Source organism: Callospermophilus lateralis, chromosome 10 (genome assembly GCF_048772815.1).
Source record: "Callospermophilus lateralis isolate mCalLat2 chromosome 10, mCalLat2.hap1, whole genome shotgun sequence".
Lineage (NCBI taxonomy): Eukaryota > Metazoa > Chordata > Mammalia > Rodentia > Sciuridae > Callospermophilus > Callospermophilus lateralis.
Genome location: NC_135314.1, coordinates 45,980,881 through 46,003,323, shown reverse-complemented (window position 1 = coordinate 46,003,323; position 22,443 = coordinate 45,980,881). Strand labels below are relative to the sequence as shown.

Sequence of the window (22,443 nt, the reverse complement as noted above, 5' to 3'; positions counted from 1 at the left end):
TTCATTTACTATTCTGCAGGCTCAGCAGTAGAGTACCTGCCTAACAGGTTCAAGACCTGGGTTCAATCGCTATCCAGCACCACACTAAAAATATCAAAACTTGATTACAAAGACATGTATAGCCAAATACTTCAAACACTTAATAAACACATATAAATATTTCTCCTAATTGTATTTACCTTTTAATTTTCTTTCTTTTTTTTTTTTTTCCTTTCAAGACAAGGGTCTTATTATATGGCCTAGGCTGGTCATGAACTCCTGGGCTTAAGGTTTTCTCCTCCTCAGTCTCCTGAGTAGTTGGAACTACAGGCGCCTGTTACCTAGCTTTACTTATTTATTGTCTAAGTGGCATAACCCAGTGAGTCCTTGCACATGTTTTTAAATGAGTTACAGGTAGAAATATTTAAAGTAGAAACTGACCAAAAGTTTCTTTTTTGTCATCACAGCTGCATGTCCTTGGCCTACTTACTTCTCAAAGCCTGATTGTCTTACCTATAAAAATTGGCACTAAATAATGATTGTCTTAGTGATTCTACAATACCATAATAACCTGGAGGGCTTGCAAAAAGACTGCTGCTCTACTCTTTCTCCAGTTTATGATTCCAGATCTAAAATAGTACCCAAGAGGATAATAAATGTTACTGCGGCTGGTTCTGAGGCCACATTTTGATAACCTCTGAATTAAACTGGGTAGAGGTCTATGCAACTTTGCTTCCATTATTGTGCTAAGATTTAAAGCCAGGTATATAGGCCCATCCAATTCCAAAGCTTGTGATCTTAATCAGAAAATATATATATATATATACTTCCTTACGTTATGATATCAACAATAACCAAATAACATCATCATCAACATCATAATTACCTATAAGTTTTTATGAGTTCTATGAGATTTGAACAAACACAAGATTATACTGATTTTCAAAAGAAGTATGTCTACTTCAAAACTGATTGCAGTTTGAAGAAAACTCAACTTCATCTAGTTTCAAATGGGAAAGGATGGCAGAGTTCTATTTTATCGCATGCCAACACATCTTCAAATAGTAATTTATTATTTATAAAACTCCAAATGAAAATCTATAAAATTTTCATTTTTATTCATATATACTTAAAACTAATAATTCACTATTCCTAAATATTCATATTCTAAAGGGACAGCAATCATTACCACTGAGGACTTGGCCTCATGTAAGATATTGTGCTGCTTTACCAGCCTTATCTCAATTCTCAAATAACTCTTACACAGGATGTAACCAGCATCATCATTTTTATTTTGCAGATGAGGAAACCAAGGCTCAGAAATATCTTGTCATTTTTCCAACATCAGCAAAATAGTGAATGTTAGGTTTGGATTTGAACATAGGCAGTCTGACATCTACCTATAGAATACAAGTCTAGAAAAACCAGAGAATTGGGTTTAACTCTGGGTTTCTTACAAATTTTATCAGAAGTGTTGGAAAACTCACCAGTAATCTTGATTTTCCTGACTTTAAAGAAAGGCTGGGCTAGAACTAGAACAGGTATGGAGTTCTTAAATATAAAATTGTAGAGTTTTCCAAGTTTTGTAGATTGAAACTACATTTCCTTGCTGAAGGAAAGAACAGGTGACTAATAGGAGTAGTACTACTTCAAACAAATCGTATTCTTTTTAATCCAGTGTGCTAGGATTTCATTCTGATCAGTTTTTAAGAGGATGCAAGGTCAGAATCAGCCCCTGTGCTTCTGCTGAAATCCCTTTCTGTTTATCTGCCCTCTTCAACTTTGTCAATCTGGATGCATACGCACTGAGCCCAGTGTCTTAAGTAACATTGCTGTGGTTACACTAGAGACAGGTGTTAGGGGAACTATTTCCCTGAGGCTATCATTTCCAATTCTCCCTCCTCAAAAAGAGAGGGAGGGGACAGAAGGAAAGGGGTTGCTTTTCAGATTAAACACAGCGACTGCAAACACCTTCCCCTAGGCAATAAATTCTCTGCCAGTGTGTGCTACAGTTTACCCAAACACCAAAGCAAAAAGCAAACAGCCCCTTTTGTACGGGAAGAGCTGTCACCTGTCAAGTCCTATTTGTGAATTTCTAGAGAAAAGAAAAAAAAGAAAACCCTTTCCCTTATTTTATTAAGCAGTCTGTTTGTTCAAGGTTTGAAATGCATACCTGTGTTTAAGGTAAAGTCCCTGAGTTGGCACTCTTGAACAAAGTGATGCTTTTCTATTGGCTATGCTATACAAAGAACAGAACAGAAAAAGTCTGCTCTTAAGGAGACACTGAACTTAGTCTAAACAGTGAGCTATCTCATAAGGGGCATAGGTAATTACAATTCCATTTCACAAAAAAGCAGAGGGCTTTTGCTATGTGGAAAATGTTTTCTTGTTTGTATGTTCTATTTATATTCATAGAATAAATAAAAAAGCCTACATAGGGCAAATTATGTTTAAACAATACTAGTCAAGGAGTAAGGGTGCCAAAAACAAGGTTTAAGAAATGCTAGGAGGAAAAGGAGAAAATGTTATACCCATTCCAATGTTCAAGGTTACTTTGAGGTGAAAGCTTGGAAATACACTTTGTCCCTTTTACCATCTCTTTTCTTATAATATTCCCAACCCAGATAGGTTTGTTCACTCTGCAACTAGATGTTCCATTGCCAAGAGGTCTTACCCATTTTCAACCAAAAATACTATCCATACTAGTTCTTTACTCACATCTTTAATTTCAGTAAAAGGTATGTCTAAAGGGATAATTTTATCTTGATGAGCAAATGACCAGTTGAATTATCCAATAACCTAGAAGTAAGTTTTTGGTACTGGGGATTGAACCAAAGATGCTTTACCACTAAGTAACATTCCCAGCTCTTTTTTATTTTTCATCTCGAAAGAGGATCTCATAAGTTGCTTAGGGACTTGCTAAGTTGCTGAGGCTGGTCTCCCACTACTGGGACTACATGTGTGCACCACACATCTGGAGTATTTGCCTCTTTAAAAAAGACACTGTAGAACCAAAACTGATGTTAAGTCTGTGAACATTGTTGCACAGTTCGTGGAAGTGTAAATAGACAATAATAATGAAGGACAAAAAAACTTATGGAAAAAAATTTGGTATGATTGGTGTCCATACAATTTTACCCAATATTTATACCTTTAAGTATCCAGTGTAAGCAAATGCTCTGTACTTAAATACTTCTCTTACACATCTATGTAGATCATTTAAAATTTAAAACACATTAAAATTAAAGTTGAAGATTAGTAAATGAGAAAAAGATGTCTATCATATAACGCTAATTAAAAGGAGCATATTTGCAAAATTTATATAAGACATAATTCCAATTATGTTTTGTAAAATCTCTTTTAGGAAAAATTCTGGAGAAAAACTAGTGTGCATAATTGTTTTTATATAGTGAAGTGAAAATGCTTTACATACTTCGAAAGTTCATTTTAATTGTACTGCTTTTATAATCAGAAAACTTTGTTAATCTGTATTTCATTAAAAAAATACCTATTACCTTTTTAAAAGAATTTGTATAGAATTAACACAAACAGATAACTTATAACAAAAATAACATTTTTTTCTTGACTACATATTTATATTCCAGGAACTTTGAATAAAATAAATCAATAAAAAATCAAAATTATTTCATAATATCTAAGGTAGATATTATATTGATCTGTAGAAATGAGGAAAGACAGGTTCATAGAGATTATTAATGTTTCTCAGTTAAAACTGTGAGTCTTATTCCAGTGTGTCTTACTCCAGTGTGTCTAACAACAAATTCCATGAGCCTCATATTAAATGTAAGGTATTCATAAAAAATTTTAAAAGTTTAATTAATTCTACCTACACTGAATTCTAGTGGTTTCCTGGATTGTCAGAAATGTATGGCATGAATCATGAGGAAGAAATAGAGAATGTGAACAGGAATGAGAAAAGGTACAGAAGGAACAAAGAGAGGGTGACCTTGGTGGTATAAGTATAGGTCTGGAAGCTTGATGGAGACCATGGTAGGAAGAAAAGGAAAAGAGAGATGCCCTCCTTAGGGTGAGCTCTTGATATTGGTGTCAGACTTACAGCTGGCTAACACTGCATATCTCAGAAGCCAGGATACTTATCACAGAAAATGGCTACTGTATGTATTATATGTGGGGGAACCAGGGGTAGACATGTGGAGAAAGAGATTTAGGGTGTTTTAGTGACTCACACAATGGTATGGCTAACTAGCTTCTTGTTAATCCAGTGTGCTAGGATTTCATTCTGATCAGTTTTAAGAGGATGCAAGGTCAGAATCAGCCCCTGTGCTTCTGTGGTTAAGTTAAAATAACGTTTAGTGAATTACTGAAAAATACTTTAGGTTTTTAGAGCATTTGCTTAATATATATTTGAAGGCTGCAATGTATCAAGTGAAGAATTATAACTATTATGATCTGTATCTCTTAGAATGTATCTATAGGTGTGGTTCAGTTGAATTATATGTGACTGAATTTATGTGTGTGTGCACATGTACACATACGTGCAGACGGAGGGAAGGTGATTTAGTCAGCTCTTTTTTGCTCCTGTGACTAAAGTCCTGCCAGAACAATGTTGGAAGAGGAAAGTTTATTTGGGGACTCATGGTTTCAGAGGTCTCAATCCATAGACAGATGGCTCCACTCCTTAGGGTTCAAGGTAAGGCAGAATATTATGGCAGAAGAGTGTGGCAGAGGGAAGTGGCTCACATGATGATCAGACAGTAGAAAGAGATTCCACTCACCTGATACAAAACACATACCCCAAAGCATACTTTCAGAGACCCACCTCCTCCAGCCATATCCTACCCATCTTTAGTTACCTCTTAGTTAATCTCATCAAGGGATTAACTCACTGATTGCGTTAAGGCTTTCATAACGCAATCATTTCTCCTCTAAACTTTTTCCATCGCCTCACACATGAGCTTTTGGGGGACACCTCACATTCAAATCATAATAGAGGGAAGGAAGAGAGATATTGGAGGTGATGTTAATAAAATTTGGATCACTTCAAATTTCAGCAAAAGAGAGCTTTGGCTTGATTTATGGTTCTGCTGAGAAAATATAGCATTATTTTCTTTGAAAGAAAAATTTCACTTTGATAAGCAAAAGAATAAATGAGGCTGCATATTTTTCTTGGTACTGCCCAGTACAAGGAAAGAGCAATGGCACTGATAAATACCTTACTCATTAAAATAGACTATAATTCTTCACTTGAGTTCATTACTTTAACAGTTGAAAGTAAAAATTATAACAGTGGCTGGTGTGATTTTCAATGTATGCAAATGTAATATGAATGACAGGTATAATACAAAGGGAAAAGAATGATGCAAATGACATTATGCTAAGGTTTCCACATTTCATTTGATGTGGTAAGATATTAATTTTCAATAGATTATGGAATATTGATAATAAATATTAAAAAAGTATGAGTATTGAGATCACTAGAGTAATCACTAAGAATATGAATAATGATATACCCAAAAAATAGAGTAGATAAATTAAAATTAAATACTAAACATAGATCAAGTAATTTAAAAAGGCAGAATAAATGGAAACAGAAGAATAACAGAGGCGATTAATAAAAAACAAATGATAGTCCTAAAATGCCCAATATTGATAATTACATTATATATAAATGATGTGAATACATAAAATTAAAAGACAATGATTGCCAGAATACATGAAAATGATTCAAATATATATTTTTAAAGAAACCCTTTAAATTATAATGATAAAAGCACACTAAAATTAAAAACATGGAGACAAGATTTTTCATGAAAAAAATAAAAAGAAAGATTTGCTCTATTAGTATTAACAAAGACAAAGTCAATTTGGGAGAAAAGCACATTATCATAAATAAATGAAAATACTATGAAATAATAGCAGGGTCAATTCATCATTAAGATATAAGCTTAAACATGGTATATCCAATGACAAAGCTTGGATATACATGTAGAAAAAACTAAAAGGCTTGAGAGAAGAAAGAGAAGATCCATAATTATAGTCAAAACCTTCAACACTCTTTTCTCAGTAGCGAATAAAATGAATAGACATAAAATAAGAAAGGATATAGAAAAACTGCACAATGGCATAAACTGAATCCAATTGACATTTATAGAACTTTCCATTCCAGTACCAAACAAACAACAACAAAAAAGGAAACTGAGCTCCCCAAAAAGGATTCTTATGCCCAGACTGTTTGGTGAATTTCATCAAATGTGAAAATAAATAAATAAATAAAATCAACATTACACAATCTAAAAAAAGAAAGAAAGAAAGAAAAGACAGAAATACAGAAATCACACTGTAGAACATGAAGAATAGGATCTCTAGGATTAAAATGGCTATAAATCATTACTAATATCATCTCTCAACGGTGGGATTGACACTTGCTTTGAACCGTGTTTTTTTCCCTATCTTTCAAAGTCTGAAGCTCTGGAATCTACAGAATTCTGTCACATCATTTTAGTTACTACAGATGGTGCTGCGCAAAACTTTCATTTCTCTGTGTGTGTGGCATGCTCATTTGTGTCCATGCACATAAGCATGTGTGTGTTCAATCTTAGTTGTTTTATGGAATAAATACCTATGTCTGGAACTTGATGGCCAAAGGGAAGTTTCTGAAAAATTAAATAAATTAGAATGGGCAAATTACCCTCCAATATATCAATTTATGCTCTCACCAAGAATTGAAAAGACTATTTTTCAGCAATCTCACCAGAATTAACTATTATGATTTAAACCTTTGTTGATCAGAGAGATATGATAAATATGTCATTGTTTCAACCCATACAACCCATACAATTTTTATTAGTTGAGAAGTTGGAAATATTATGGCCATTTAATATTTGTATATTCATCATGTGTGAATTACCTATACCCGTTGCCTATGGGGGGAATTCAAATTCCTCATTAATTTTTAAGCATTCATTTTATTAGGGTTGTTAAACCTTTATCATTAATTGTAATTTTTAAAATTTATATTATTTTATATATAAATTTTTTAGCCAGATTTTTTTCAGTCTTATCTTTTAAAACTTCCAAGCTTCACATTATATTTTTATAACAATAGTTACCACATTTGGACTACTTTTCCCCTTCCCAGTTTTGATCAATTTTAGTCATACTTCAAGGTCTAAATACAAATCACCATCTCTTTAAACTATTGCCATTCTTTCTCTGGTAGACTAAATCATTACTTTTTAGTGAATCTTTTTAAAATATACATATATCTGAGTACCTTTTGTAGGGAATGTTATTCACATTTGCCTTTAATGCTTCATTCCTGCCTTTGTAAAGTAAGAGACTATGATTTTTTTCATCCACATAATAAACATCACAGCATATACTAGGTGCTAAATAGTTACTGTAGTTACACCAGTATGCATGACTGAAATCCCGTAAATTTTGTGTCACTTAAGAGGCAGGGTATTATGCTAGGTGCTACAGCCTAAGCCTTTCCAGATATCTGGTTATTGACCTGTTAATATGTAGAAGTGAAGGCCCTTCACATTTATCTGGAATCATGCAACAAGAATTTGCAAAAATAGATCATGTTAGATAATTACCACTCAACTTCCTAGGGAAAAATCTAACACGTTTTAAAGGGTTTTCCTCCATGTGCAGGAAATATACAAATGCAAAAATTAAGAGTAATGTTGCCAGTACCAATCATTTCAAGTTGTTCACCTTTTGAAGATAGGATAGGCAGGCTTACACATTTCACAAATAATATAAAGCTGAGATATAAAGTAATTTATTAGGTGACAGACTCAAAAACCAACAAGGTCTTGAAAAGATAGATTAAAATAGGATTGTTTGAGACCCCTTTGTTTACTGTCCCCAAGAATTTGGGGACAGTAAACAATTTCAGTGACATAGAACAAAACACAAAGACAATTCCCTGTAATTCATTTCAACTCTCCCTTGTTAATCAGAATAAAACATTTATGATTCCATCATGACTAGTTATTAAGGTAAAGTTTAAATGAAAAATCAACACAAAAGGGAATGAATTTCCCAATTTCAATATTTCTGTCATTAATAAGCTGACATGTCTTTTCATGTCCAAGGGCTGAATTTCTTGCATAGGAAGAGAATGCTTGGCTGAGATTCCCAACTTAATAAAATATTATACTGATGAGGAAATTAATTCATGTGCAGACTTTGGAAACTATTTAGCAAATGGGTTGTACACAGAAAAGTGAAAATCTGCTATTAAGTAATGAAAGAAAAAATCCTCACATCCTTTATAGCAACAGGCTAGAATGACAAGGAAAAAGGTGGCTTTTAATTTACAAACGGTAAAACTAATTAATAGTATCCTGAGCAAGTCTACCCTTTTACTTCTTCTGCTGCTGAGGACTATTATGATCTAGCCCCATCTCTGTGATGGTAACATGTAGACACATACGATATGAAGATACTGGAAGAGTTCTAAGTCAAGGGAAGACCCAGGATTCACATAGAAGAAATGTCTCAGTTTTTTGGAGACAAAATCAGGGCCACCACAGATAGGCAAACTCCTCTTTTCAGTCAAGTTCATTCTTGCTCTAATTTCATAGACCTTTCCATACCATTGCCCCAAGGGCCCTATTTTGTTTCCTTCATCCTATTCCATTTTTTCCAGCTGTTTGTGAATCCCCTATTATAGGGACCTACTATGTAACCTCAAGCACTAGGCATGATGAAATATGGCCCCTGACCTTCAGAAACAGAGAAATAAACAATTCAGACTGGTTGGAATGTATATGAAAGGGATTCACAGAAAAGGAGGACGAATAGGACAATGAAGGACAGATGAGAATTGGATGGAGAGGAGAAAAAAATGGAAATGGTATTTTCAGGGAGAACATTTCCAAGAATACAAAGAAGTTAAAAACAGCATGGCACTTTAAGAAACCACATGATTCAGTATGTAAAAAGATAATAATAATAGAAATAGAACATTAAAAGCTTGTGATCCTCACTTTAAACTTATAAGTCTTTATCTACTTCTATGAATCCAACAGTAACAGTGGAAAATCTCAACAGAAAATACAAAGACAGTTTTGCCAAAGTAGGTACTACTCATCAAAATGCAATATTTTATGTGAACTGGGAATGTCCTAATTTGAAGTTACTGTCAGTCAAATAAGAGTTTACACATCTTCATGTTCACTTATAATGCATCCAAGACCTTGAATGACCCAACACTTGGAATTATCTGAGAAGTTCAGTAGTCCAAAGATAACTGGGAACAAATCTGTATTGAAATGAAAAGGGCCAATGACATAATGTATTTTTCCTACATCAATTTAGCAACAAAATACCACTGTATTTGCAGAGTTACTGCTTTCTATGTTTGTTTGTTTCCTCTATCCTTTTCCCACTTCACTTTTTCCCCAATATTAAGAAGTACATTTAATGCCAAAAAAAAGTTGTATTCCAATAAAAGCTTATATTGAGTAAAAACATACAGGCATTTTCTAAGACATTATCATTAATTATGTCAATAGGCACTTTAGGACACCCCATGCTCTTTCCTAGCTCTTTCCCCTGTTTTTATAGAAATTTAAGAGCAGGATTTATATTATAAATAAATGATTTTTAAAAGAGAAGAAAATCCACTAGCACTATCTACTGCATAAATGCAGTCAATTTTTATCTAAGTCACCTACACATCTCAGAAAACTATTTTGTTATCATTAACCCATTATATTCCTTACCTTGTCTGGGAGTTATGTGACATATAAGATAACCATTTCATAAACAAGAAACTGAGGCCTAAGGTTATGAGTGACTCAGTTGTAAATCCAGGAAAGGCCTATCTTTATCTCAGTTATCGTCTTTCTTCTTATTCTGTTACCAGGTAATTAAATATTTGTATATGCCTAGAATTGACTTTCTCCTTTTTCATCACTCAATACCCAATACCAAAAAAAAAAAAAGTCCAATGAGAAGGGTTGTTTGCTATAGTGGAAAGTACCCTCGAATTAGATCTAGATGCTGTCTCTACCATCTGGAAAATCTTGAGTAGTGTCATCTGCTCTAAGTTGGGATTGACATTAGGAACAACTCATAAAATATACAAAGGATTCTTTCCAACCTCTTCCCCACACATTGTAGAGAGTTATGCAGACCCCAAATCCACAAACTACTACTAATCATGCCTTGGCTGAATAGATTAGTTCTTTCCAGTGTTATATTCAGATCCACCTGCCTCTTTAGATACCTTTAAAAAAAACAGGATTTATAGAATTGAGTATAGCATGGTCTACTGATTAAAGAGGAAACCCAGGCCACTCACCCACATGGGGTCACTGAGGTCCGAGTCTTGCATGCGGATACAGTCCATGCTAATCTCAATCTTGTTTGTTGCACCATTTTCTGATGGTTCATCCACAAAGTTCAAGTCAATGGGCTGAACTGAACATATAGGCCTAACATAATGGAAAGAAAAAATGTGTGTTAGCCAATGGGAAGGGACTAAAATATAATCACGAGGCTGGTAAGAATGAGTGCTTTCTATTTCAAAGTTTGCAAGGCTCACTACTTGCTGAGAGTCAGGAGAGTTTGAATCCTGGCTCAACCTTTACCAGATATATAATTTCAAGCAGTTCAAATCTAAATCCTATTTGTTAAATGGGAATCATGACCCCTGCACTCTTCAAAGAATTGCTGGATGGAATGAAGAACAGAAGAGATGGATCAATGATAAAGTATTTTATACCCTATCCTGCATGTCCTCAGTGCTCTGATATTCTCCTCAACTACCTCCTTATTTTATTCCACTTATTCAAACCTACTTTTAATAAAAAACTAGTAATATTTTTCATAGCAAGATAATAATGATCAACAAAATTGGGCGTTTTACCTTTTCAGGCAATAACTGCTTTGTAACATTGGGTAAGTCTTCAAGACAAAGGAGTAGATTTTGAGCACCAGAAAGAAATGATTTGGGGTGATTCAGGAAATCCTTTTAGATTTTCCAAAAATTTCTCTTTTTAGAATAATAATGATCTTTTGGTATTGGAAACTGAACAAACAACCACAGGGTTTGAACACAGAGATAATATTGGAGGCAAGCAATTTTCCTGACAACATTAATTTTTTACTAATTCTAGAAACACACCCTAGTGAGTTATGTTTGCACTATCCACATTTACCTATATTTAATGGTTCAAATACAATGTACTCTTTCTTATTTGATACTTACTGTTCCAGAAAATCCCAGATATGCTGGAAAACCTCTGGACTGAGGAATTCACTTGTCTGTGTGCTCTGGGACATGGTGGATCGGTAATAACTTTCTTTCCAAGAGAAATGCGCTGGGGTTTCTACAAAGCTTAAAAGGACAAAAATGAAGCTAGGATTATATTTCTGCATTTATGATACAGGATATTTAAATTAAAGCATATTGTATCAAAACATCAAGGAAGTCTAAAAAATCACACAGGTATACATAGTACATTTTTTCAAGTTGCATAATGATGTTTCTTTAGGAAGCACTGTGGATCCATTTGGCTATAAAATCAGACAGACTTCCCATGCTAGACAATCAAGCCTTTTATCAAATTCGTCTTTCTTAATTAATAATGTTATTATGTGCTATCGTTCCCCGATCCAACATCTGTGTTCTGCAGATTTCAAAAAGAAAATAAACATTCCCTCATTAAATTTGACAGCAAATCTGACCTATCATTAAACCCATTTTATAAGTGTCTCAACTGCTTATCCTGCCTCCAGCAGGTAAGAAGTAGAATCAGAAAATAGAAAAGAGCTCAGTGAACTTCACCTTCAGGTTAATCATCCCTCTCATAACTAAAATCTTAGCATCACACTCAAGGACAATAAACTCAAACTTCTGGACCTAAACTTTCATTTTTAATCACTAGCTCCTTTGATATGTGTGTATGTGTGTGAGTGTGTGTGTGTGTGTGTAGGTGGCATTTCTAAATTGGAGTTTAGAATTCTATGTTAGACTAAGGGATAAGCAAGCAATTGTACACTTTGCAAATTAATAACATTTTTGTTTGCTTCATTTTGCTCCTGGATCTTCACATTTTTTTACTTAAGTATTTTTTTTTAAACTCTCACCCCCACACATCTGAAGTGAAACACCAGGTTTCTCAGGTAACGCAGTCTCCAAATCTGAATATTTACATCTGAATATTTATGTGCAAATCATCTTAGTAGTGATTAACTGTAATGATCAGTGGACTGATTTTTACCCCAGGACAAAATTAGCTAAGCTTTTAATCATTATTGCTCATATTATAAAGAGTCATAGTATCCTAAGACAGTTAATCATCATCTTAAATTTTCAAATATATGTTACGGTCTAGTAAGAGAAGATAATAATAATAATATTGGATTTATTAATAATGATTTCTAAGCTACCTGAAACAGTACATTCATCTGCTCAAATTACATACATAGAGAACACCTATTATTTTCCAGGGAGCATCATGGATATTAGAAATAAAAAGTGAATCAGGAATGTCTCACACCTCCGGGAAGTCACAGTGTAGAAATAAGGCAGGAAAACAAGCCTCTGATAAAATGGTTAACAGTATAGCCAGTACTGGGAAAACATAAAAATTGAATATATAACCTTATCTGCAGGACCAAGGAAATTAACAGATGATGAGGAGAAACTAGCCAGCCCAGGTAAGAACCAAAGGTATGGAGTGGGCATTGTGTAGCAATAGCATAAACAAAATACTAAAATGGAAAATAGTTTGGTGAATGTGAGAAAATGGCAAGTGACTATGTTAGTAAGATACAACAGTTTGGAACAGATAATGCTGCAGGATGGAGCAACAGAGAAACGTAGGAACAGATGCTATCTTAAAAAGTGTTTGTATAATTCAATACTTGTATTGAAAGATTTTTAAATGAACTTTTTGAGATAGCTGTATATTTGCATGTAGTTATAATAAATAAAAACACAGAGAGGTGTCTTGTATCATTTAGCCAGTTTTCCCAAGGGCAGCATCTTGTAAAACTATCGTACATATCACTACATGATAATGACATTGATAAAATCCACCAATCTTATTTAGAAATTCTTAGTCTTATACTCATTGTATGGTGTGAATTTCATTCTATACAATTTTATCACATATGTAGGGTAGCATATCTACCCCCATGCTATTAAAGGATTTAATACATGAGATGGACACACATTTAGAATATGCTCTGCATTGATCCATGTGGAAGATCTATGGAGGAATGATTTATATAGCATGATAGTTCAAAGTTAAAGTGGGTTATTTAGGAGGTTGTTTTACCAATCGAACTAAGACAATAGTAGCATAGAATCAGCATGGGTGGAGAAGCTGAAGACAAATTAAATCATTAGTGAAAAGGGTTAAATAAGTATGGGTTTTTACTGTTGGAGAGAAATGAAATAGTCAAGCATGTTTCCAGCTTGTTTGAACAGAGGGACTGATTATTCCACTGAAGACAGTTGGAAAATTTGGCTTGGAGAGGAAGGAGATGCTGAGTTGCATGTGAAGTTTGAGGTACCTATAGATATATAAAAAGTAAATTTGCCTGTTTAATAAATCTTAAACTTTAGGCAAAAGAATGGTCCTGATGTTTAGAAACAGAAGTCCTTATCACAGGATGAAAATGAATCCATGAAGGTGGACACAGTGATCTAGGCAGAATATCCAATGAGGAGAGGAGGGACCCTATTTGGAGAATCTACGACCTGGCTAACTAAGAAGTGTAGGGTCAAAAACAGTAATAAAGTTATCAACACTACTAAGGGATTTAAGAAGATAAGACCTGAAAAACAGATTTGACATGAAAAGACCATTAGCCACATTGGTACTAGTACTTTCTGTTTATTAATGATGGCACAAAAATTTCAGTGATTTGAGGGATATACAAAGATATGAAGAAAATGTTCTTTTTTTCAATTTTTGTTTGTTATTATGAATGGACAGAATGCCTTTATTTGTTTATTTTCATGTGGTGTTGAGGATAAAACCCAGTGACTCACATATGCTAGGCAAGTGCTCTGCCACTGAGCTACAGTCCCAGCCCAAAAAAATGTTCTTTTGATATAGAGGTATTGTGCCCAAAAAGGTAAATCAAAAAGAATAAAAAATTAAAAGATATTGGAAAGAAAAGGAATGTTGTGGAGAAGGATCTTGGAAAAGGCAGGCAGGAGTCAAGGGTTTACATGGAGAATACGGTATTGAATGAAAACCCCTGGATCCCTTATTCCAAGAGGAAGGAAAGAAGACAAGATGACATGCGGATTTATATGTTTTTATAGAAGACAAATAGAAGTCATGGCTGATGCCTTCAGTTTATTGATGAGGCAGAAGGGAGCAAAGTTAGCTGAAATGGCGGGGTCAGTCACTGAGTGGTTGGAAGAGAAAGGTAAGGGTTTAGGGTGGGGTTGATTTCGAAATGTGACTTTTTCATGGCCTCAATGTTCTCAGTTCTGTGTTTCTCTCTGGTTTCTATCAACTATTGAAGTAGGGAAAAACACAGGAGAAAGCACCAAACCTATTATTCCTCTGAACAGGTTGTTAGGAAACTGAAATCTAGTATGGGGTCCAGACTTGGGGAGAGGGGAAGAGAAATGAGGACAGAAATGGAAGAAAGGGAACTAAAAGGTTTTATCAGGTTAAAGAACAGATATATAAGAGAATGAAATGAGAAAGTCAAATGATGAAAATGGAAGTTAGTGTCCCTCTCATGACCACATCTAGAAAATGTACCTATAATTAGAAGAGCATCTTGAAATCCACGATCTTTAAATTAAAGGGTAAGTTAATTTTATTTTATTTTTAGAAAAAGGACAGACTTGATTTATGTATTGCAATTAGTAAGTAGAAAGGAAGTGGAAATTAATGTATTCATTACTGAAGTGAAAATTATAAAATACTTAGATGACACTTTCAAATGTGTTTGATTTGCACTAACATTTATCTTTAGACTAAACTGAAGTAGAAATAAATAGGAAAAATAAAAGTAAAGACTATTCCTAAGCAATGGTAAAAAGGAATTATCCAAACCCCAGAATGCAAATCAACTTTCATGTGAGAAGTTACATACATGATTCCCAAGTCCATTTCCAACCCCCAAAGACCTAAGTAACCAAAGCATCCAGGACCTTGCAGCCTAGCATCCGGCAAGCAGTTGAAAATAAATGGAGCAACACAAATTGGATTCTCAGCAATCGCATTATCCAGTGTGTGATTCCATATGACAAATATAAGAGTTTTTAAGTTGGCAGATATTTAATTGTAGTTTCTAAAGAGATTGATAGTTAATGTGACCTAGGTCTTACATAACAAAAAAGCATGGAACAGATTCAAAAAGAGGCAAACAGAAGACACTGTCGTGTTTTCTAGAGTAGAAGAGAGAAAGTTTTGGTTCCACAGCCACACACCACTTCTTACACAGATCTCCACAGCAAAGTTCTGGTTTCTCCCTATGCCATTAATTTATGTGACTCCCACCCCATTTCTGTCTGCCTCCAAATGACCTTCCTTGTATTTAATATTGCTTCTAGCCAGCTATGAAACTTTGGGTGATCCCCCTACACTCTTCCAACCTCAGCTTCCTAGAAAGCGACACAGGGTGAGCATCTGTACCCTGCTATGTTTCCACTCTACCCCATCCTCAGTGCCCTCTTCTCCAGAAGTACTTTATAGACCCTTATTTGAACTATACTCTTTCTCCTTTGAACTTTCCCAAACTTTTGCTTTACCTCTTCAATGCTAGTTTATTATATTTTGATAATATAATAATTAATCTACTATAGAGGATTTTAAGTAATTTGAGGACAAAATCCCTCTCAAATCTCTCTTGTAGTTTTATGGCTGCTTGAGGCTCTAATGGCATGACCAAGTTAGTTAATGTATTTGAACCTTGGTGTCTTCAACTCTGCTTCCTGCAGAGGGTGGTTGAGAGGCTGACTTAAAATAATGTGCTATTCATTTTTTATATAGTGTCTGGTCACAAAGGCATTGGTTCTCTTAGATCAAGTGCTACATAATTTGTACCTGATAAATTAAACTAATAAGGATGTATTAAAAAAGGTCTGTTAAGGTGGTAATCATGCCATATGAAAGTAATTGTATTAGAAAACTTGTATCATCCTTCATTTCTCATCAGTCAAACCATCCTCCATCTATGGCCTTGAGCCAAAAATGATGTTCCCATTGCCTCTCTTTATTCTGGATCATCTTTGTCTCAGACTTGCCACATCAACTGGCAACTTTCCCCTTAGGGCCTTAAGCTCTCAAAGAGGATTTATTACAAACAGACAAACAAACAAACAAACAAAAACAAAACAAAAAACCCCATAACAACAAAACAGCAACAAAACAAGCAACAACAACAAAAAAAAAACAAGGGTAGAGGTTGGAATTGATCCATATTATATTTCATAAAACAGTCAGCAATGGGGAGGGGACTCCAGATACCCCTTCTTATTACCAAGAAGTTTGGGTTTTGCTTCTCTTATGCACACTAGAGCTGTGAGCATGATTTTATTAAAAAAAAATTTTTTTTGAAAGAAAAGGAAAGACCAATGGTCTAGGTTAGGAGAGATTCAAGGTCTCTCCTTTGCAAACCAGTGCTAATTTTCCTATTCCCTGGATCACCATGCAAACAGGGATAGAGACCAAATAGTGATAGGGAAGAGATCAAATAGTGCCATTGGGCAGGAAAAGTGAAGCAAACCCCATCTATCTCCAAGTCTTTGCCTTTGATGAATCTCAGCATCAATTCACTTGTGGAGTAATGACTGTTGAAAGCCTTTTGTCAAACCAGTCTCACCCAAAGTTAGAAAGCGAGAAGTAATTTTTGTTTTCCATTTCAGCTTATTTTTCTTGAACGAACTATCCTCTTTCTGTATTAATTCAGGAAAGAACCCTATTCTCTGCAGAAGGTACTGGAAAACAGGAAGGGAACTCTTTTCTTAGTCTGCACCCCCTCCTGCCTTTCCTGTTCTTCCTAGAAGTCATCACACACACATCTGTCTCACTTTGATTTTCTTCCAGAGCTCCTAAAAATACTCAGATCTTTAAAATTTCAGAGCCCTAAGGGCTGGGGTTGTAGCTCAGGTGGTAGTGTGTTTGGCTTTCATGCACAAGGCCCTGGGTTCGATCACCAGCACCACCAAATAAATAAATAAATAAGTAAAATTTCACAGTCCTGAACAACCTTGGGTTTATAAATGGATTTTGGAGCCAATGATTCACAGAGATCCTCTAGTTCAGTTTTTCATATTTAACATATAGAAAAGCTGAAACAAAGAAAAGTCAATTCATCCCATGTCTGTTATTCTTAAACCTGTTCCCCTCCCACACACACAGTACAATAAGAATAAATTGTTTCATCAGAAGCTAAGTCTCATCATGATTGCCCAAACTTTGGTACCTGGATATGATAAAAGAGAGAACATACTTTTTTTTTTTAATAAAACCTATCTACTCCCTTTTCAAAACTAGATTTATATTGATTCTATACAAACATGCCCTTATTGGTCTAACAAAATAGGACAGCATTTAGTAGTGAAGAGAGTCAGAAGCTCATGGCTGCTTCTAGATTTCCTGCCGCAGTCCCCTTCACAGGCTATTAGTCATTCTGATAGAGGGAAAATATGGCACCAGGAATCCCAGTCTGTTGCAGGAGCCTCCTTGCCAGCTGGGCTCACACTGCTGCTCACATTCCCATTGGAAAGATGCAGTCATGCTTGAGTCTACACCTTGGAGTATCTCATAGTGTGTCAAAGTTGGTAGCACCCTTAGAGAGTGCTTTTCTAGTCTTGCTCCTGCATATCATAGAGAAGCGGAAGTCAGAATACTTGTCCTAGATTCATTATTGTCCCGGGGTGTCAGCTAATGAAAGCAGAAATGTTATAAGCAGAAAGAGAATGTTAAATTCTCTGGAATTTTCCAAACCAGTTGTTAAAATTTAAAATTAAATTGTATTAAAATACAAAGATTTTAATAAGTTTTTCTTTCTTTTTTTAAATTTTTGTTGTTGGTTGTTCAAAACATTACATAGTTCTTGACATATCATATTTCACACTTTGATTCAAGTGGGTTATGAACTCCCATTTTTACCCCGTATACAGATTGCAGAATCACATTGGTTACGCATTCACTGTTTTACATATTGCCGTACTAGTTTTTAAAGAGAGAGAGAGAGAGAGAGAGAGAATTTTTTATTTTATTTATTGTTTTAGTTTTCGGCGGACACAACATCTTTGTTTATATGCGGTGTTGAGGATCGAACCTGGGCCGCAGGCATGCCAGACGAGCACTCTACTGCTTGAGCCACATCCCCAGCCCTTAATAAGTTTTTCAAAATTCATCTCTTCCTAATTGTTTTTCTATCATAGGTGCTTCTGAAAGCCATTTTCAAAAGTAATGTAATTCCTCAGATTAAAAAAATAAAAAAAAAAATTCATCTGTGAATTCAATGCTGCCTTTCTCTAATATATTTCAAATAAAGGTTTTATGTGTACATGATTCAATATGATATTGAGTATTATCTGGACAGCTATGTGAAACAAGTAATGAATATGACTTTTTAGGGGTAAGTTTTCATAGTTAACTGCTAAAATGTAGAACACCTTCAAATGTGTCTATTTTTTACTTTTTGTCATAAACTTCTGTGCTCCACCTCCTAAGTTCCCACTTAGGTTTATGCCCTTCTTCTATAAGGATAGGAAAGCCAACATACACCAAGCATTTTGGTTTGTGCTCTACTTGCCTGGTGATTGGCAGGAATGATTGTCATTGATTATGGCAGATTTCTCTTGAGAGGACCTGTTTTTCCAGTTTGAATGTGATGACCTCTAGACTCAGATAGAATAAGTTAGTTAGTCAAGGTCACCCAGCTAGTAAATGATAAAGTTGGGATTTAGATTCAAGATTATACTACTTCAAATTCATGCTTAATCAAGTGACTTATATGATTTTATGATTTCTAATTTTCATTCATTATAGAACTTGGAACACAAGCTTTTTTAAAGAGGATGTTTTCTATAAAAAAATAATCTATTAATTTTGTCTCATCACAAAAAATTCCCTTTTCTACAAGATGAGCATAAAATAGCATAGGAAATAAGTAGTGGTAGTTGACAACTATTTAGAGAATGTCTGGTTCTTTTTCAGATTCTCAATATCACCAGAAGGAGATGATTTACAAATGCAGCAAAAGAAAACACCTGGTTTTACTATTACTCAAGGGAACTTGACCAAATACTCTGATAGCATCCTAATCCTTAGATGAAAGTGCTTCATAATTCTAAATAAAGTTAGTCAATCCCCAAAAAAACAAATGTCAAATGTTTTACTTGATATAAGGAGGCTGATTCAGAGTGGGATAGGGAGAGGGAGCATGGGAGGAATAGACAAACTCTACATAGGGCAGAGGGGTTGGAGGGGAGGGGAGGGGGCATGGGGTTATTAATGATGGTGGAATGTGATGGACATTATTATCAAAAGTACATGTATGAAGACATGAATTGGTGTGAATATCGTTTGTGTACACCCAGAGATATGAAAAATTGTGCTCTATATGGATAATAAGAATTATAATGCATTTTGCTGTCATATATAAATAAAAATAAATAAATATGACTTTTGCTTCTTCTGTTCATTCAAACATCCATCCATGTATCACCCATCCATTCATCACCTACCCATGCATCCATTCATTTGTCCAATCTTATCAATTCATGGAATTATTAGTTAAGCCTTTCTCACCAACCTCTAGATAAAATGTGTTTTTTAATTGACCTTAGGCAAATTCTAGATCATACAATTCCTTTACATTTTTAGTACAAAACCATTCACATCTTTGAGTTTTCTCTATTATAATCATTATTGATATTCTCTTATTGTGTTTTAAAGATGCCAAAGAATACCTTGATGTATTTTAGTGCATTACCTCTTCATAGCACCCAATAGTCTCTATGGACCCTAGAGGACTAAATTTATTCATAGGCTTGATTTAAATCCATCTTCCCAAATCACTCACCTGCTCTAAATCAGACCTATTAATATCTTTCCTTCCTTATATGGAAAATTTCTCTTTCAATTTCCTGCTGAAAAATGACCAGATAGGATGGATGGAGAGAGAAGAAACTAACTCAAACCTATATATCAACCTCACTTTTAGTAACCAAAACTTTAAAGGTCAAAATGCATTTACAGCACATGTTATGCCTTAAAATTTCAATGTATTACAATTTAAACAACAAAGTTTTACAGCCAATGAAGTCTTTTTTACTTATCACTGAATTGATATTCTTAAAAGAATCTCCTTTTTATATCCATTTCTCCTCTGCTCTACTGCTCCTCATAGTTAGTGGACCTCCTTTTCATCTTCAGAACACATTTCCCCCACCATGACCTTCCTTAAGATTTGATTGCTCTCAGCTTGACTCTACCATGACCCAGATTTCTCTCTATTCAGAGAGAAATAGCATAACTATAGACTAACTCTAGCTTCCTTCTCTCATACTCCCCATCCCACTAAGCCTTTGGTTAGAATTCTCTCCCAAACTATGTACCTATGGGATGCTCAGTCTTCCCTTAAAAAGCATTTCTTTAGGTTATTCCTTCCCTGACTCGGAATTCACAGTCATTTACTTGTGCCCTTGACAAAAATCTAGTCAGGTCTTTGCTCTGTATTGCTTTAGGCAAATCTATTTGTCCCAATTATTCAGCCAGATTTAGCCTACAGGTTGTTTTTCACCCTGTATCTTTTTCAAACTGTGACCTCTTAGTCTCCACCAGCATTTCCAAATTCTTTAATTCTCTGCATTTGCCAATGCCCAGATCAAAACTTAGAGAGAAAAGGTGCAATATTTTTATTTTTTGTTGTTTGAGTGTTCTTGTCCTTAGTTAATTCTATTGTAATTTAACCATGTTGAAATGGTATTTTCTTTTTGTATATACAGGTCTATTGCTCTAACAAGTAAAGAACTAGCAGTGAAGAAACATTATTTTCCTAGGCCTTTCTATGACGGAACTATAGAATAAAGAAAACTAGAAGGCAGACAGAGACATACATGAATGTATCTTTGCATTCCTACATGAAACAGAATCCCTGACATAATAACAGAGCATTCATGAACACTTGTTGAATGAATGACCTTAGAGTCATAAAGAATGGCCTTAGGGTTGGTGTAGAAATACAAATTCAACCAACTTCTACTCTCTTTGATTTTCGTGGTGCGGGGGATTGAACCTTGCTCCTGCTAGGCAAGTGCTCTTTCATCAACCCAACTCCCTAGATTGCTTTATGTTACATAATAATGGCTTCAGTTAAAAAAAAAATAAGTGCATATTTTGAAACGAGACAGGAAAAAAAAAAATGAAAACCAAACACAAGAGCAAAGAAGTAGGTACTTCTCAGAAGTGCCTAAGGACTCATGTATGATAACACAACCCATTAAGTGAGGACCTGAAGGAGGTTCTGGGGGATCAAGAGAAATGTACAAGTGCATGCTGTTTTGGGTTCCAAAAAGCAGGAAAGTATGCAGTATTCTGAGAAATATCTACTCTGCAATACTAATAAAGAAAGAAAGAAACTGCTATTTAAAAAGTGTGTTTTTCAATTTTCTAGAAGACTTGGCTATCCAGAATGTCATATTTCTTTACAACTCCTTGTAGGATAAGTTTTAAGTTAAATCATTATAGCACTTTTTGTTCCTTTCCTTTTTTGTCTAATGGTCCATTTTTTTTTTTTTTTTAATCCATACTATCCACGGAACTTGCCGGTTCTCAGAGGAAAGAACCATCTTTTAGTTTCTATCCTTTGCAGCTTTACATTCTAGCACAATATCTGGCACAGAGTAGGTGTAAAATAGTTGCTTGTTAAAGGAAATTAAAAAAAAAAAAGACTACATATAGCAAAACCAACATCTGTAGCAGAAACAGCAGCTGCCATCTAATTGCCTCCATGAGCAGGGCACCTTGCAACCTGCCTGACAGTCACTGATTAATGGCACAACACCCTGTGAGGTGGATACCAACACTATTCCATTATACAGAGGAGACGATGCTCAAGATCACACACACACACACACAAAACGAGAATGAGAATGGGAACGTCTGTATGTAAGGATATAGCTTCAGAGTCCCTGCTCTGCCATTTTCAAGGTTAATGACTTTGGATTAGCTATTTGACTTCTTTAAATCTTAATTTTCACATTGACATCATGAGAATGAGAACAGCACCTTTCCAATAGGGGGAGGGGAGGCCTCCCATCATTACCTTAGGTGGTTACTCACTTCCCCACTGTGTGGCAACAGGCATCACACTTTATAGGTCAATCGAATCATTTGAGTACATGTGCAAAATGTAAATTCCCTGTCCCTACCTCCAAGAGATTATTTTTCTAATGATCCGGTGCGAGACCCACAATTCTGCACTTTCCAGAATTACACTTGGCTTCAAGATTTGCCTAAATCT

General features: G+C 34.9%; 1 protein-coding gene across 4 annotated transcripts in view; it reads right to left on the bottom strand.

Moving 5' to 3' along the window:
• Window positions 1-22,443, bottom strand: part of Tp63 (tumor protein p63) — a 214,957-nt gene that overhangs the window by 115,324 nt on the left and 77,190 nt on the right. For all 4 annotated transcript variants that reach the window (XM_076867161.2, XM_076867162.2, XM_076867163.2 and 1 more), the window contains exons 2-3: window positions 11,192-11,320; window positions 10,283-10,415 (exon numbers count right to left, since the gene is read on the bottom strand). In XM_076867161.2, coding sequence (XP_076723276.1) covers window positions 10,283-10,415; window positions 11,192-11,320 — 262 coding nt within the window. The remainder of the gene's footprint in view (window positions 1-10,282; window positions 10,416-11,191; window positions 11,321-22,443) is intronic.